The sequence below is a fragment of the Channa argus genome, chromosome 3, assembly GCF_033026475.1.
Source record: "Channa argus isolate prfri chromosome 3, Channa argus male v1.0, whole genome shotgun sequence".
In the NCBI taxonomy this organism is placed as follows: Eukaryota; Metazoa; Chordata; class Actinopteri; order Anabantiformes; family Channidae; genus Channa; species Channa argus.
The window spans coordinates 30,772,784-30,786,583 of NC_090199.1; the positions used below are offsets into that span (position 1 = coordinate 30,772,784).

Here is a 13,800-nt window from a genome sequence, read left to right on the forward strand (position 1 = left end):
TAGAATAGTAAATTCTGGTACCGTGATCATGATTAGACACAGCCTTTATTTGCGTTGGTAGTGCAGTCTGTGTTTGGTTCTGGCCTTTCCCCTCGAAGCACTTGTGTGCTTGTGTCTGCCGCCTCAGACTCACAGCTCGTAAATATGTAGAAAAACAAAGTCATTTTCGTTTAGTAACTCTTCCTATCGCCTCTTCCTCCTACTTCTTCCTTCTTCCTCCCTTCTTATCTTCATTTCTTATTTTCCCCACCCCTCTCTGCCTGTCTTCACCCAACTTACTTTGATGGGAGGAAATCTGCACTTTTGCACAAGCAGCAGCAGCAGAGCTGGGGATGAAGTGATTCACTGTATGGAGAGAGAGACAGAGAGAGAGAGAGACAGAGAGAGAGAGAGACAGAGAGAGAGAGAGACAGAGAGAGCGAAGCTGAGGAGCTTTACACCTCTGCACTGTTTCCTCTCACATCAGTTTTTTCTGTGGTTGGCGTCTTAATCTGGTTGTGTCGTCTGTTCACCTCCTGCCTGTCTGTCTTTTTCCTCCACTCGTCACTCATTGCCCTGTGATGGATCTTAGGACAGTTGTGATCATCACAGCTCTTTTACTGAAGACTGCTGGTAAGTGTACATTATTTTGGGGGGACGTTGAAGAGAAACCGGGACGTTTCTAGGACTGAACTGACTGACTGTCTGTGTCTTTAAGGACACAAACAATATTTTCTAATTATCTTTACAGCACTTCTGCTGTACAATGTTTCTTTACAGTATGAGATGTGAAAACTAGATACCTGCGTCTGTAGAAAGTCAAACTGTTCCGTTTCACGTGCCTGCAAGCAGATCTCAATTCCTGACGAAGGCTGCAGTGAAGTCAGGCTCAAGCGACTGACACTAGAGTCGCTGAAGAGATGAGCTTCATCTCAGTTTGAGTCGCATGGAGCCCAGGTCATAAAATGTAGTAGAGTTAACAACCGTTAAAACAGAGGATACGTCACTGAGAGCTGTTTATTAATGAACTGAGTGATCAACCAACTAAAACATGTTCTATTTTTGGACACAGACATTAACATGTACAGGTGTGTGTCACTAAGAACATCTCATTTATTCATCATCACATCTGTTGTATGGATGTGATGAGGTATTTATTCCTCCACAGTAAGTAATACCTTCATACCACAGAAGTCTCTCTGATGATAGGAATCATGGCTGCTGTCCCTCCGGCACTGAAAAGAAAGATCGATTACAGCTCTGTTTGCTGGAGGAGTCAAGTTGTCTGCACTGCAAAAAGTACCGAAAATTACACAAAGTAACAGCTTCACCACCAGTGTGACTAGATTTAACACACACGTTTTCACACACTGACACACACACACTTCACATGTGTGTGTGGCAGTTCAGGAGATACAGTGGGTCATTCATTAACTACAGTGTCTGCAGTCGTGTCCCTGGCTTATATGTCAAAGACATTGTAATCTAATCGTCTTCATCGTCACGGTGTCTTAACTTCCTCACAGGGACAAAAAATTGTGTGAGGACACTTAGTCATATCAGCGAGAGACACTGTGCTGGCAAAGATTTCTTAGACTGTGGTGTTAGACCAATCTTTATTTTGCCCTTAGATCTAATAAAACGTTACGTAAACCAAACGTATTTTAGGCCTTAGCAGTGAACACTAAGCTGTTAGACACAGATCAGCACCATCATACAACAGGAAAAGATAAAAATCTCTTAATTATAGAGTGACTGATGAGAAGGGACAGACAGCAGCCGTGACACAATTGTCAGCCATTTTTATTTGTCGAAGTCGGAGTGATGAGCCTCAGCTCTGCTACATGTCGACCTCATGTTTTCAGTGTGTAAAAGTACCAGATGTAGCCATAATACACACTGACTCCTTCAGTGAATGAAGAACAGTAGAGCTTTGTGCAGAGTTATAGTTAAGACGTCGGTGCGATGGGTGTCTGTGTGAAATTTCCACTACAACTCGGTGTGATGTCATCCTTTAAGCTGCTGCAGTGACCAATCACATATGTGCCAGCAAATCTCTCCAGTACATGAGCGTTGACACTGCCGCCCTGCTGATTGCTGGAGGATAAAATGGCCGTCACGAGAAGCTTTCACAGCACTTGTAGCAGAACAACGTACATCCAGGCCGAGGTGCCGTCTGTTCCACCAGGTCTGCTAATGACAGTTCAGCAGCACATTGTAGAAAACTTTAAACTAATGAGCAACAATGAGTGAAAAGCTGTGGTGTGTATGGAGCCTGGCAGTGACATGTAGCGTGTGCACAGTCTGAAACCCAAGCTAATATGGATACAACGCAAAGCCCCTTGTGCTTGTGTGGCATTTTGGATAAACTCTACATTTGATTTAGGTCACTTAGTGCTTTCCGAGGGTGGAGCCGTAAATCATTAACCATCATTGGAACTATAGATGCACACGTGATTACAGTAACGCCATTGGGCACCTTTTGCATTTTTTTGTGCTATTTAAAAATTCAGACGCTCCAAGTGTGATGGCTGAACGTTTCCACATGTGGAAAGTGTTTGTCACCTCTTCACTAAAATAGTGATTTCATATGCAGCTGCTTCTTCAGTCTGACCTGAACCTTAGTCTTCAAGTGCAGCAGTAAAGTTACAGTTACATATTGTTAAAGTATTATTACTTTATGTTAAAAGGACTTCAAATTAAATAAACCCATAAATTAAAAATAAACAATTCTGCTCATAAGGCATCATAATCAAACCTCTTCTCATCTTCTGACGAGAAAGTTGAAGCTATTGCGATTACTGGGACGCAAATTTGAATGACAGACATCCTGATGATAGGAATCAAACTTCACATCACTGTAGAACAAGCACCTCCACACACACACACACACACACACACACACACACACACATACACTGCATTAAATGGCATCAGCTCCACATTCACCAACACACACATGTGACTGGAGAGACAGGAATTATGGAAAAACTCTTGAGCTGTTTAGGGAGCGTAACGAAACGACACGTTAACTCCAGAGACACTGTAACATACAGACAGTTTGACACTGACAGCTACACGGCAAAAACTGTGCAACTACGTTAGACACATAGTTTATATTTGAATTTAGATTCCAATATAGATTTGGTCTGCAATCATTTTTGTCTTTAACACTTTTGAAAGAAACTGTAGGAAATACAGTAACTGATAATAATTTTATAGACTTATTTAAAAAATGAAAGATGATTTAACTGTGAACAACTGTGAACTCATTTTGTTTTATAATAAAAAAGTCATATGGTCTACAGATAAATAAGATATTGTATAGAAGCGCATTAGCATTTAAGATGTTTTTTTCAGCTTGTCCATAAGCAATTTATAAATAAAGTTATGCAAATATTAATAAAACATGCTCAGTGTGGTACAGACTCCAGAGGGTTTCAGTATGAATAAGATATAGATTATGAAATCAATCTAACTTAGATCAATTAAATAACTCTTGACCTTTTTTTTTTCCTGTGACTTAAGAACATGAGACAGTGGAAAAGTCACAGCTCTCATAATTCTAAGGGACAATGTGGGAATTAAATGTTGACACACTGAATGTGCATGTGTTTAATCTGCCTCACATATTAATTTCAATTTTACTTTATTGTCATTTAAATTCTTATGTGTTTGGTCTTTTTAAGACCCAAATGAACAAGTTTCAACTGAACGGCATTTGAAACACATAGAAAAGTGTTTTGCCACTATAGAAAAGTATTTATTAAAGTAAGCAATTAATAAAAAATTTAATTTGATCTCACGAAAGAAAATACAGAAAATAAAATCAATAACAAGTAGCTAATACAAACACACACACTGTATATCATATATATGTATATAAAATAAAAATAGAGCAGAAATACAGTCACATTGCAATAATCTGTTTTATTTTGCCTCAAACTAAATCACATTGTAGTAAAAAATGATGAAACACAGAAAATGGCAGTTTGAGATTTAGATTTGTTTCTCCACAGTCTTATTTCGGCTGCTGCAAAACCACCAAACACTTTTCATTCAGTTTCCTTATGGCTCTTTTTCACTTTGCTGCACGTTTGTTATCTGTTACAAATTGAGAAATGAGGACGATTCTTACAAAAATCAGCAGCATGTGTGTAAAGCAGTGAGCCTGAGCTGCTTCTGGCCAGTGAAGGAAAGTCAAGGCTGCACAATAACAACAGCAACAACAGCAACAACAACAACAACAACAACAACAACAACAACAGAAAACCATAAACATGATAAAAGAGAATCAAAACGTACTGATGATGACGTACAGGTCATTCATTCACATTATCTCTGTGGATAAATAATGAGAATGGAATTTTCTAGTTGAACTAGTTGAACCGTTGTGTGACCGAGTTGGGACGTTGGAATCTGGATTCTCTTGGTCTCATCAGACAATTTTTGACTTTTCAGTTTTTTTAAAGGAAGTAATTTTTGTCCCTTTAAAACAGTTTATTTACTTTTTGTTTGTTTTTACTTATCTAAATAAAAGTGTTGCGATAGTGTAACAGAATAACGCAGTTATTGATATTGAAGCATCTTCACTGTGACACTATGTTTGTGTTTTTCTGCCACTGCATTTGGTGTATGTGGCTTTTTTGGCTGCACAATAAGATGAGAATACTAATGTACTTTTATTAGGATGCAGAAGTTTCCGTGAATCCTACATGTTCACCGTCACACGTAACTGATGTTAATACTTAAAGTATGTTAATACTGTGTATGACCGTTATTTATAGCTTTCTGATTTGAAATTTATTAGATCATTATTGTGTTGTAAAAAATGGAACTGATCTCCATTTATGAGCTAAGGTGAACACTGAATCCGTTTAAAACGTTTGTTTGTTTGAAGATCACAGCTGATCCATTCATGAAATGATCCTAGTGTAACTCAAGTCTTGTCACTGGAGAATCTCTTTACATTACAGAGAAAAATCCGCAATATCTTCTATCTTCTCAGAATTTATTGTTTAATTTATTACAAGCCTGCAAAACCTGCACAAGCAAATTCAGTTACAGGGTTAAATTACAATAATAAAGTTGAATATGTCAAACAAAAAACAACATTTCTTTTAGGATTAAAAAGGCAACATTAAGTTTATTAACATTATACTAAAGTCAACAAACAGGGTGTCAGCGGATTAAAAATCAGACTTAGAATTGATAGTGTGTAAAATAAGAGCTGCTCAGTGGTCCAGGAACATATAATAACCAAGATAACCTGCTCAGAAAACACACGCAACATAAGAAGTGTTTTTTTTAAATATTAATAGAAATTTGTAAATTTTGTTTCACTTAAATAAAAATCACATTTTCACATTAGTCCGTGGTGGATTCAAGCCATGTCGATAGTTTCAGTTGCGTTTGCAGAGGCTTTGAAACCTGCACCACCACCCCAACACAGCGGCGCTGAATAGAAATGGGTTTGTGGTGTTCAGAGCATCAAACAGTGACATTTGACAAACTGGCAGCGCTCTGACTGTTTTTACTGAGAGGTGGTTGGAGTAGAACATTGTTCCCAGTAAAAACTAGAAAAGTGCAAACGATGAGGGAATTAGTTTTTATAATTCTTAATTACAAAATGAAAAAACGTTGTTAGTTTTCTGTTTACAGTGTTTATTTACGGGATTCTAAAAATTTAAACCGATGAAGATTTTACCAGTTGCCTGTAACAGTTGATGTATGTGTCCTGCGTTATTTAATAAAAACTGTAAAAACATACTGTAAATATAATTAGCAAATTATATGCACAGTATCAAAAAAAATACATTAATATGTAGAATTCTTTTAGGAATATTGTGAACTGTGTGTTTAGGTTAGAATTGTTGACGCATTAGATGGAGATGAGTTTAACTATTTTGTGTTTTGCTGAGAAGTTTGTCAATTCCTGTGCAATTAAAATCAGATCGGAGCTCAACATATATAATGCGTCATATATAATATATAATATTATTAAAACAATGATCATTTACTGCTATGTTGGCTTCTTAGTTGCATATTCAGTGTGAAACGACCCAGTGGCGGTTTTGTTGCTTTTACAGGTCAAACTTTCATGTTATGATTTTATATACATAAGATATCACATTAGATATAAACTATTAGTATTTAGGTCACCAGGAGACTGTGCTTTACTTTATTTGTAGTCACAAAAATCATTATGAAGACATTTATTAAATAAATGAAACAAGCTACAAACTTCAAATGATTTGGATACGTACAGAATATCACGGTACATAACACTGAACAATTTGAAAGGTACAAACCTGCAACAAGTCCTCGACCTTAACGCTCATGAAAGTCATTAGTTCCAACACTCTCATACGAACAATATGTGCAAATTGCAGTCAACAGGCAAAAAACAGCTGATATCATTGCTTACAACATGATGGGGTCACGCACGAAGACATCAGGGTTAGATATTTTTTTGTGTGTCTAAATATGTGACCGTATCTAAATATTAGACCGTATAATGTTCACTTCAGCTGCTACGCTGTAGATCCAAAAATGAAGAATAAGAAGCATAAACAAAGCCTGGATCCTGCGTGTGTGGACCCTATTGCCTTTACGTGTGTGTGTGTGTGTGTGTGTGTGAGCTGATATGTGTTTTGTGTTCTCCATACTAACAGATGCCTTCAACTCAATCCCAACGTCAGTTCCAGAACAGAATCAGACCAACGACTGCATCTGTAACAATACTAATACAGGAGCCACTGCTGCCCCCACACCCTGCACGGCCCCCACCTCTAACCACCCCCTACCTGTCCTGGGCTTTCTAACAATCACGTGGACATCTGCTTGTAAAGGAGATGTGATCCTCTATCATCCCTCCAACTCCTCACACGTCTGTCACGACAGTGAAACACAGATTAAGGCACGTTTGACAAAGCTGTGTCAGCAAAAGAAAGGCTGTAAAGGCACCGAGCGCTGGGTCAAAGGCAAGAATGAGCCCAACGGTTCCGTCATCACTGAAAGTGGAGCAGAGCAAAGGCCCAGCTGCTACACTCTGAAGGTCCAATGCACAGGTTGGTTTACTGTATGTGTTTGTGCTGCTGTTTGTCTGTAAGTCAGAAAACTATATGTCCTGTTGTGGTTTGACATTTTCTACTCAGCTGCCTCACAATGATGCAGTGTGTAACCACTGTAGCTGTGTTATCCAAACAAACACACCCTGATTGTGTTATAGCATGCAACACCTCTGTGATGAAGACCAGCTTTGACTTTTATTTGGACTTCACATTTTCACAATCGGAAACTGAGCAATTTACAGTTTTCTATCAAATAATTTGTTATTTATAGAAGCCAAACTTCTCAATTGTTTCCATGTTTTAAATTGTCTAAACATGAACAGTCTTATGAAAATTTTAGCAGAATTAGAGTAAAGACAAGGGTAAAATTAGAAAAGGTCGAACTCTGTAACGCGGGAATAGTTTATAGACTAAGAAGGCGACTTTCAGCAGGTAACCAATCAGCAGCTTTACACAGCTTTGCTGCTGATGCAGTTGTTTTGTGCGTGTTGCACATTTGCAAGACGTAACAACGAAATGCACAACCGGTTCTGCAGCTGGAGGTTTCTGCCTGCTTCTGTTCGATAATAGTGCTCCCTCTAAACTGACCTGACTGCTACAACAACCTACAAACCTCAGTTCCCACTGTTGCACTGATCAGATAACAACTACAAACTAAATAGACTGATGTTACTTCCTCTCCGGCTGATTGAGTTTCTGAATAAATATGAGGAGATTATATTGATGCTAGTCCCCGTACAACACACAATCTCCATCTCAACACTTTTGGGATGGAGATATTGGGAGTGAGTTTGCTGTTTTAAGACTTTCAGTGTAAAAGATAATTCATTTCAATTCAATTCAACTTTATTTATACACCACCAATATACAACAAAGTCATCAAAGTCAAGGCAAGATTAAAGTCAGGAGTAGATAAGGAGAAGCAGCCTCCCTTGATGATCTACACGACTGTTCGACAGTATTTACAGTGTTACATTTCATGTGAGGTGTTGTTGAGATGTCTTGAACTGTTCTTGTCAGAACTGCTGATGGCAGGCTGCTGTACAACAAAGCAAGCTACTGTAAAACTTGTTGATTTGAAGAGAACATTACCAGAACAACACCCTTAAAGATATGTGTGTGTGTGTGTGTGTGTGTGTCCAGTTGAGGGCGGGGTTGATCTTGAGCAGCAGCTGCGCACGTACAAAGTATTCACTGGATTGCTCTGCTGTGTCCTGGTGATCATTTTTCTAATTCGGTTCACCAGACCCACGCTCGAAGCCCTGCAGAGGAGATGTGAGTATCCACCCCCCCCCCACACACACACACACACACTGCATTGCTGACTTGCATTTCTATACATTACTGTATATTTGACAGTAGATGCTCACACATTAAGCACATTACATATATGTGCACATGGACACACATGTGCACATATATGTAATGTGTTTGTTCTTACTACTCAGATTAAAGATAATGTCCAAGAACGACTGTTTCTTAAATGGAAAGGCTGCTGTCACATGGCACAGTGTTCAGGACCCCCTCAAAACTCCAATGCAGAACTGCAAAACTTGTGCAATGACTTATTGTTTGTTATTGCACTTCATGTTATATTTACGATCATTTAATTTTAGGTTTTTATTTAAATAATAATACAAGGCTACACAAGGACCTAATCCACGTATAGTCAGTCAGAGCTTTGTTCTTTTTCCCATCCGCATCGGAAACTTTTAACCTGCTCCGGGTTTTTGCTTTTTCTAAATTGCTGCTTTGGTTCTGCTACATTAGTGACAAACTGTTGATGAGAAGACAGAGCTGAGTGAGTGAGAGGAGGCAGGGCTGTGTGTGTGTGTGTTGCAGAGTGGAGCTGTGTGTGTGTGATGTTAGTCCTAGACAGACATGACTGAATGATGGAGAAGGACACGGGGTGTCCAGTAGTTACATCACAGCAAACAGCCAGTATGAGCTCAGTGTGCAGAACCACCTGAAACTACATTCAAAAGAGTTTCTGAAAACATAAAGCCTTTGGTTTGTTTTCTGATTTGTTTTTAGTCGTTGCTGTAACATGTGAAAATCTTTGCTGTGTGCCAGTGACGCAGCAGATCAAACGATTCTGGTTCTAGCGCAATGAAGTAGGTGATTGAATCGAACCAGCACGAAGAGCCAAGAGCGACATAGAGAAACGAGACCATCACACACAGGAAGAAACTGACAGACAAATCAGTCAACCTAACCCAGCCTGGTTATGGTGCTGTGGACCCCCTACAACCACTGTCTCCTCTCCCAAGAAGGCACAGCAAATACTTTATACTGTACTGTAGCTCAAATGGAGTGTAGGGCAGGTTAAATAGCTCAAGTGTATCAAATTCAGCTTCATTATTTGTACCCATGTATGACAGAAGTATGCAAATCCCAGAAAAAAACTGCAATGTAAACATAAACAGATACAAACAACAAATACTTTTTTTCCTCATTTTGGCACGAGGGGTCCAGTGAGGTGCTGTTGCTGCAGCTCTCACAGTCCCTTCATCATGTTAGTTCTCACCGAGCAGGAAGACGACAACGAAAGAGAACTTCCTCAGCAGATACTAGTACATAGACATGGGCACAACCCAAGCGATGGTGTTCACACCTTTTTGATATTACTCCACAGTCCACCACCATGAACCCTGTTTGACACGAGTCTGTGTGCGTAGCCATTTTTTATTTCCAGTCCACACGCACGCACACTACACCCACAGTGTATTCAGCATGTTAGTCTTTACAGATGTGTCGTGTTCACAACAGGTCTCTTCAGTACAAAATAATGTCCATTATCATTGACTATTGGGTAAAAATAAATCCTAACTGCATAATTGACAATTATTACTGATCCGAAACAACTTACAATAAAGGGACAAAGGAAAAAAGTGTTAAAAGATTCAAAGGTTTGTATTAAAAGTGTTTACTGTGTACTGTGTTGCTTTTCAGTATCAGACAGGAGGCAGAATCGTTGGATTGGACCTACACAGAGTCACAGCGGTGAGTCTCTAGAAACATGCAAACACACACACACACACACACACAAACAAACTTAAAGGAAGGAAGTGCGGTGACTGTAACTTTTCCTTAGTACCACACTGCTGCATTGGCTGACATGTTCATTACCTTGAACACACACACACACACACACACTGTGGTTTATTTTTTCAGTCCCACATTCACTGTCCTGCTGCCACAAATACTCCACAGAAGAATTAATGTGAAAACTGTCCCCAACAAATTTAATAATCATTTACATTTACATTTAGTCATTTAGCAGACGCTTTTATCCAAAGCGACTTACATGTGAGGTACAAGGCAGCAAGAATTTAAGTCAAGGAGAAAACATCAAAGCAAAGTCCTATCAGAAAAGTGTTCAAGTGCGAGAAAGAGCTGAAAGGACGTTTTTTGTTGTTGTTTTTATAGAGATTTAAGTGCATAGGAAGGTACAGAAGAGTTCTCTTTTCAGCACATTTTAAAATATTGGGAGTGAGTTTGCTGAGCAGCAGTTTGGTCTTGATTCAGCCATCGTGGGATTTTGCTTAATGTCCTTTGTGCGGTGCTGGGACCACCAGACGTCGTTCTTTGGCAGACCGCAGCGGACGTGAGGGGGCTGAGGTAGGCAGGAGCTGTTGAGGTGATCACCCTATAGGCAAGAGACAGAGCTTTGAAGCAGCTACAGGAAGCCAGTGCAGAGATCTGAAGAGTGGTGTGATGAGTCCTTTTTGGCTGATTAAAAATGAGGCGAGCTGCTGCATTTTGAAACATTTGCAAGGGTTTGATAGTGGATGCTGGTAATTATATTAACACGGCATTGCAGTAATCAAGACGAATTATGACCAGCACCTGTACAATGAGTTGGGTTGTATGTTCTGTGAGGTAGAGTCTGATCTTTCTGATGTTGTAGAGGGCAAATCTGCTGCTCTAGAGACTGAGGAGATGTGGTCCTTAAAGCTTAATTGGTCGATTTCTGGTCAACTTAGTGGGGACAATCACTGTAGGTCCAATGTTGATGCGGATGTTGTGTTGTGTCAAAGGTCTGGCTGGGAAAAACCTCACTCTTGGAGAGTTTGAGCTGAAGATGTCTTTATGTGAGTTCAATTGCTTGAAGGAGAGTGGAAGGGATCAGATCCCAGGTGGTCGAATGGTTAAAGAAGAGGACGGTGGATACGTCGTCCTCAGTCAGAGTTGAAAATGAGGAGAGCAATGCAGTGTTGGAAGAAGTTAATGGGGTGTCACCATCTAGAGTAGAGACAGCCACCTCTCTCACTGCAGTGAGAGAGGTGGATGGAGGAGGGTGACATGGGCAGATGAGTGTTTTAAATTTGAGAACAGCTTTCTGGTGTCTGTGGCGTTGCTGAGCTTCACCTGGTAGTTTTCAGTCTTTGTCCTGGTGACACTGAGAAGCAGATCCTGATACTCAAAAATAGCAGATGGAGTCTTGGATTGGGTTGAGTGACCTGGGGTTATGACACAATGTTGCAAGTGTGGTAGGAGAAGGCGAAGGTCTAGGGATGAAGACTGTGAGGTGAATGAAGAAGTGATCAGAGAAATGCAGAGGAGTGATCAAGATGTTGTCCTTGGTGCAGTTCCAAGAATAATGACCAGGTTGTTGGCAGCTTTGTGAGTCGGGGGAGTGGAGACCAGTCTCAGGTCGAGTGTGTTTAGAAGAGCAAATATGTTAGTCACCTGAGGTTTGTCCAGGTAGATCTCAAGGTCTCCCAAGAGGAAGAGAGGAGTCTCGTCCTTAGGGAAGTGGGACGCTGCATGACAAGCTCATCACAGATGTTCCCCAGCTGGCCCAGTGGTCCATGTATCACAATCACATGGACTGTAATCGGTCCTGTGATCCTAATGGCATGATATTCCACAGATGACAGATTGTTGAGGGGTGTTGTGGAGAAAAACTTCCAGGTGTCAGCATCCAGTTCCACCCCCACGACCTGATGAGCAAAGAGTGTAACAGAGGGCAAAATTGGCGGAAAGTGCAGCCGGGGTGGTCGTGTTCTTTGGCGTGATCCAGGTTTCTGCAAGTGCAAGCAGGTGAACAGCTGACTGTGTAGCAAAAGCTGGAATGAAGTCGGCCTTGTTCACGGCAGACTGGCAGTTCCACAGGGCAGGAGAAAAAGAGGCTGGTGACAAAGTGGTCCGGGTGAGAGTGCGCAGGTGAGGAACATGTCCTCTTCTAGTAGGACGCCATGTCCTGCATCTGCGGAGGAGAACAGGGATCTGCTGAAAACACATGGCAAAACCAAGCACCTGGCTTTCTGAAGAAGAAAAGGGTTAATGTGAAGGAAAGTGAAGAAATAAAAGAAGCACAAGAAGTTAGAACAAAAGTGTGTTTCAATGTCCTCACTCAGTGGACTCGCTGGTCTTTATACAAGGAGGCCAATAATCAATACTACATTTTCTTCTACAAATCAAATTCAATATATTGGCCGTAAACCGTTGGGAACAGAGAACACAACACACATTAAAAAGGACATTGCTGGTTTTGCTCTGACAATGACTCTGAAGAAAGATAATGCTGGATGTGTCTTTTCATGTCTCTGTCTCAGTGTCTTACCATCGAGGAAAAAATGTTAAAAACGATGACGGGGAGAAGAGACTATCGTACCCAGGTAACACACACACACACACACACACAGACACACAGATAATGTAAAGGTAATTAAATCTTAATTTGTTTTGTCATATCAGGTCTGGAGCGGCTCACGGTCAGTGACAGCAGAGAACCATCATCCAACAGGAACAGTGGCTTCAACTTCTGACACTTCACTTCCTCCACCGTCGCCGTTTGTCAGGGAATCACTTACTAACACCTTATTTAAGATCATGTAAAACTACTCATTCCTGTGTTAGTACTTACTGTACCACTATGTAATTTATGTTTGTTCTAGACTCAAATTGGTGATGTGTTCAGAACAAGACTCATGTTATATTAATGTCATGTTTAAAAAGAGCCTGAGCCTTAAGGAAACTCACCTGTTTGCATCTTTACACACTGTGCTTATACTATGAAGTTTTAGCGACAGCTTGCGATTTAACTGTATCTTAAAGCTACAAGGTACAATTTTGGCCAATCTTCTCTGCTTAGCCCTCACGTTGCTCGGCCACACTTTGCGCAGTCCCCCAGATATTAATTAGGATTAATTAAAAAATAAATAAATATGTCGTGCAGAAATCCTTTAAATCATCTGATTGGTCAGAAGTTGGGCCTTGCTTAAACTATTTTAGAAGAGAATGTCTATGCACTGCAGCTGGAACTGAGCCTTCGAAAGCACCTTTCCACGTTCAAGTATTTTTGTATGTTTTGTCAGACAATGTATTTGTGCCAAGCTAAACACTCTCAGGACCTTTTTACTGGACAAAGTAGCACAAATAAAAGTCTATTTTTTCAGAATAACCCTTTAATCAGGAGAACAGTCCTAAAAATCTTTCTGAGGACATTGTTTCATTATCACCTAACTCAGGGATTTTGTAACATAATGACCTGTTTTGTTCTTTTGTTGACTTGTGATTAAAATTTTGATCTTACGATTAAAACCATCTGAGTGAGTTTGACCTGATTTGTTGTCTTTGAAGTAGGTAAATGGAACTTTTGCATATTTTAGAGAAGACAGAAACACATAAAGAGGAGGACAAGGAGAGAGTGAGAGACGAAGGTGGTTACTAAGTGCAGAGATGTGGTTTCCTCTGCCGTTGACACCACCTTCCTGTTTGTGTTATTTCTGTCATAACCTGT

The 13,800-nt window shown here is 40.1% G+C and overlaps 1 protein-coding gene across 2 annotated transcripts; it reads left to right on the top strand.

Annotated features, from left to right (window-relative positions):
* The first annotated feature begins 382 nt into the window (after window positions 1-382).
* On the top strand, window positions 383-13,613 carry LOC137124408 (uncharacterized). Of its 2 annotated transcripts, XM_067499310.1 has the most exons (6): window positions 388-612; window positions 6,654-7,049; window positions 8,196-8,327; window positions 10,005-10,055; window positions 12,614-12,676; window positions 12,756-13,613. In XM_067499310.1, the coding sequence occupies exons 1-6, from the start codon at window positions 561-563 to the stop codon at window positions 12,824-12,826; spliced, it is 765 nt and encodes a 254-aa protein (XP_067355411.1). In that variant the 5' UTR covers window positions 388-560; the 3' UTR covers window positions 12,827-13,613. The 2 variants fall into 2 exon arrangements, with proteins under 2 accessions (XP_067355412.1, XP_067355411.1); XM_067499311.1 differs by lacking the exon at window positions 12,614-12,676 and having other exon boundaries at window positions 383-612.
* Window positions 13,614-13,800: the final 187 nt, after the last annotated feature.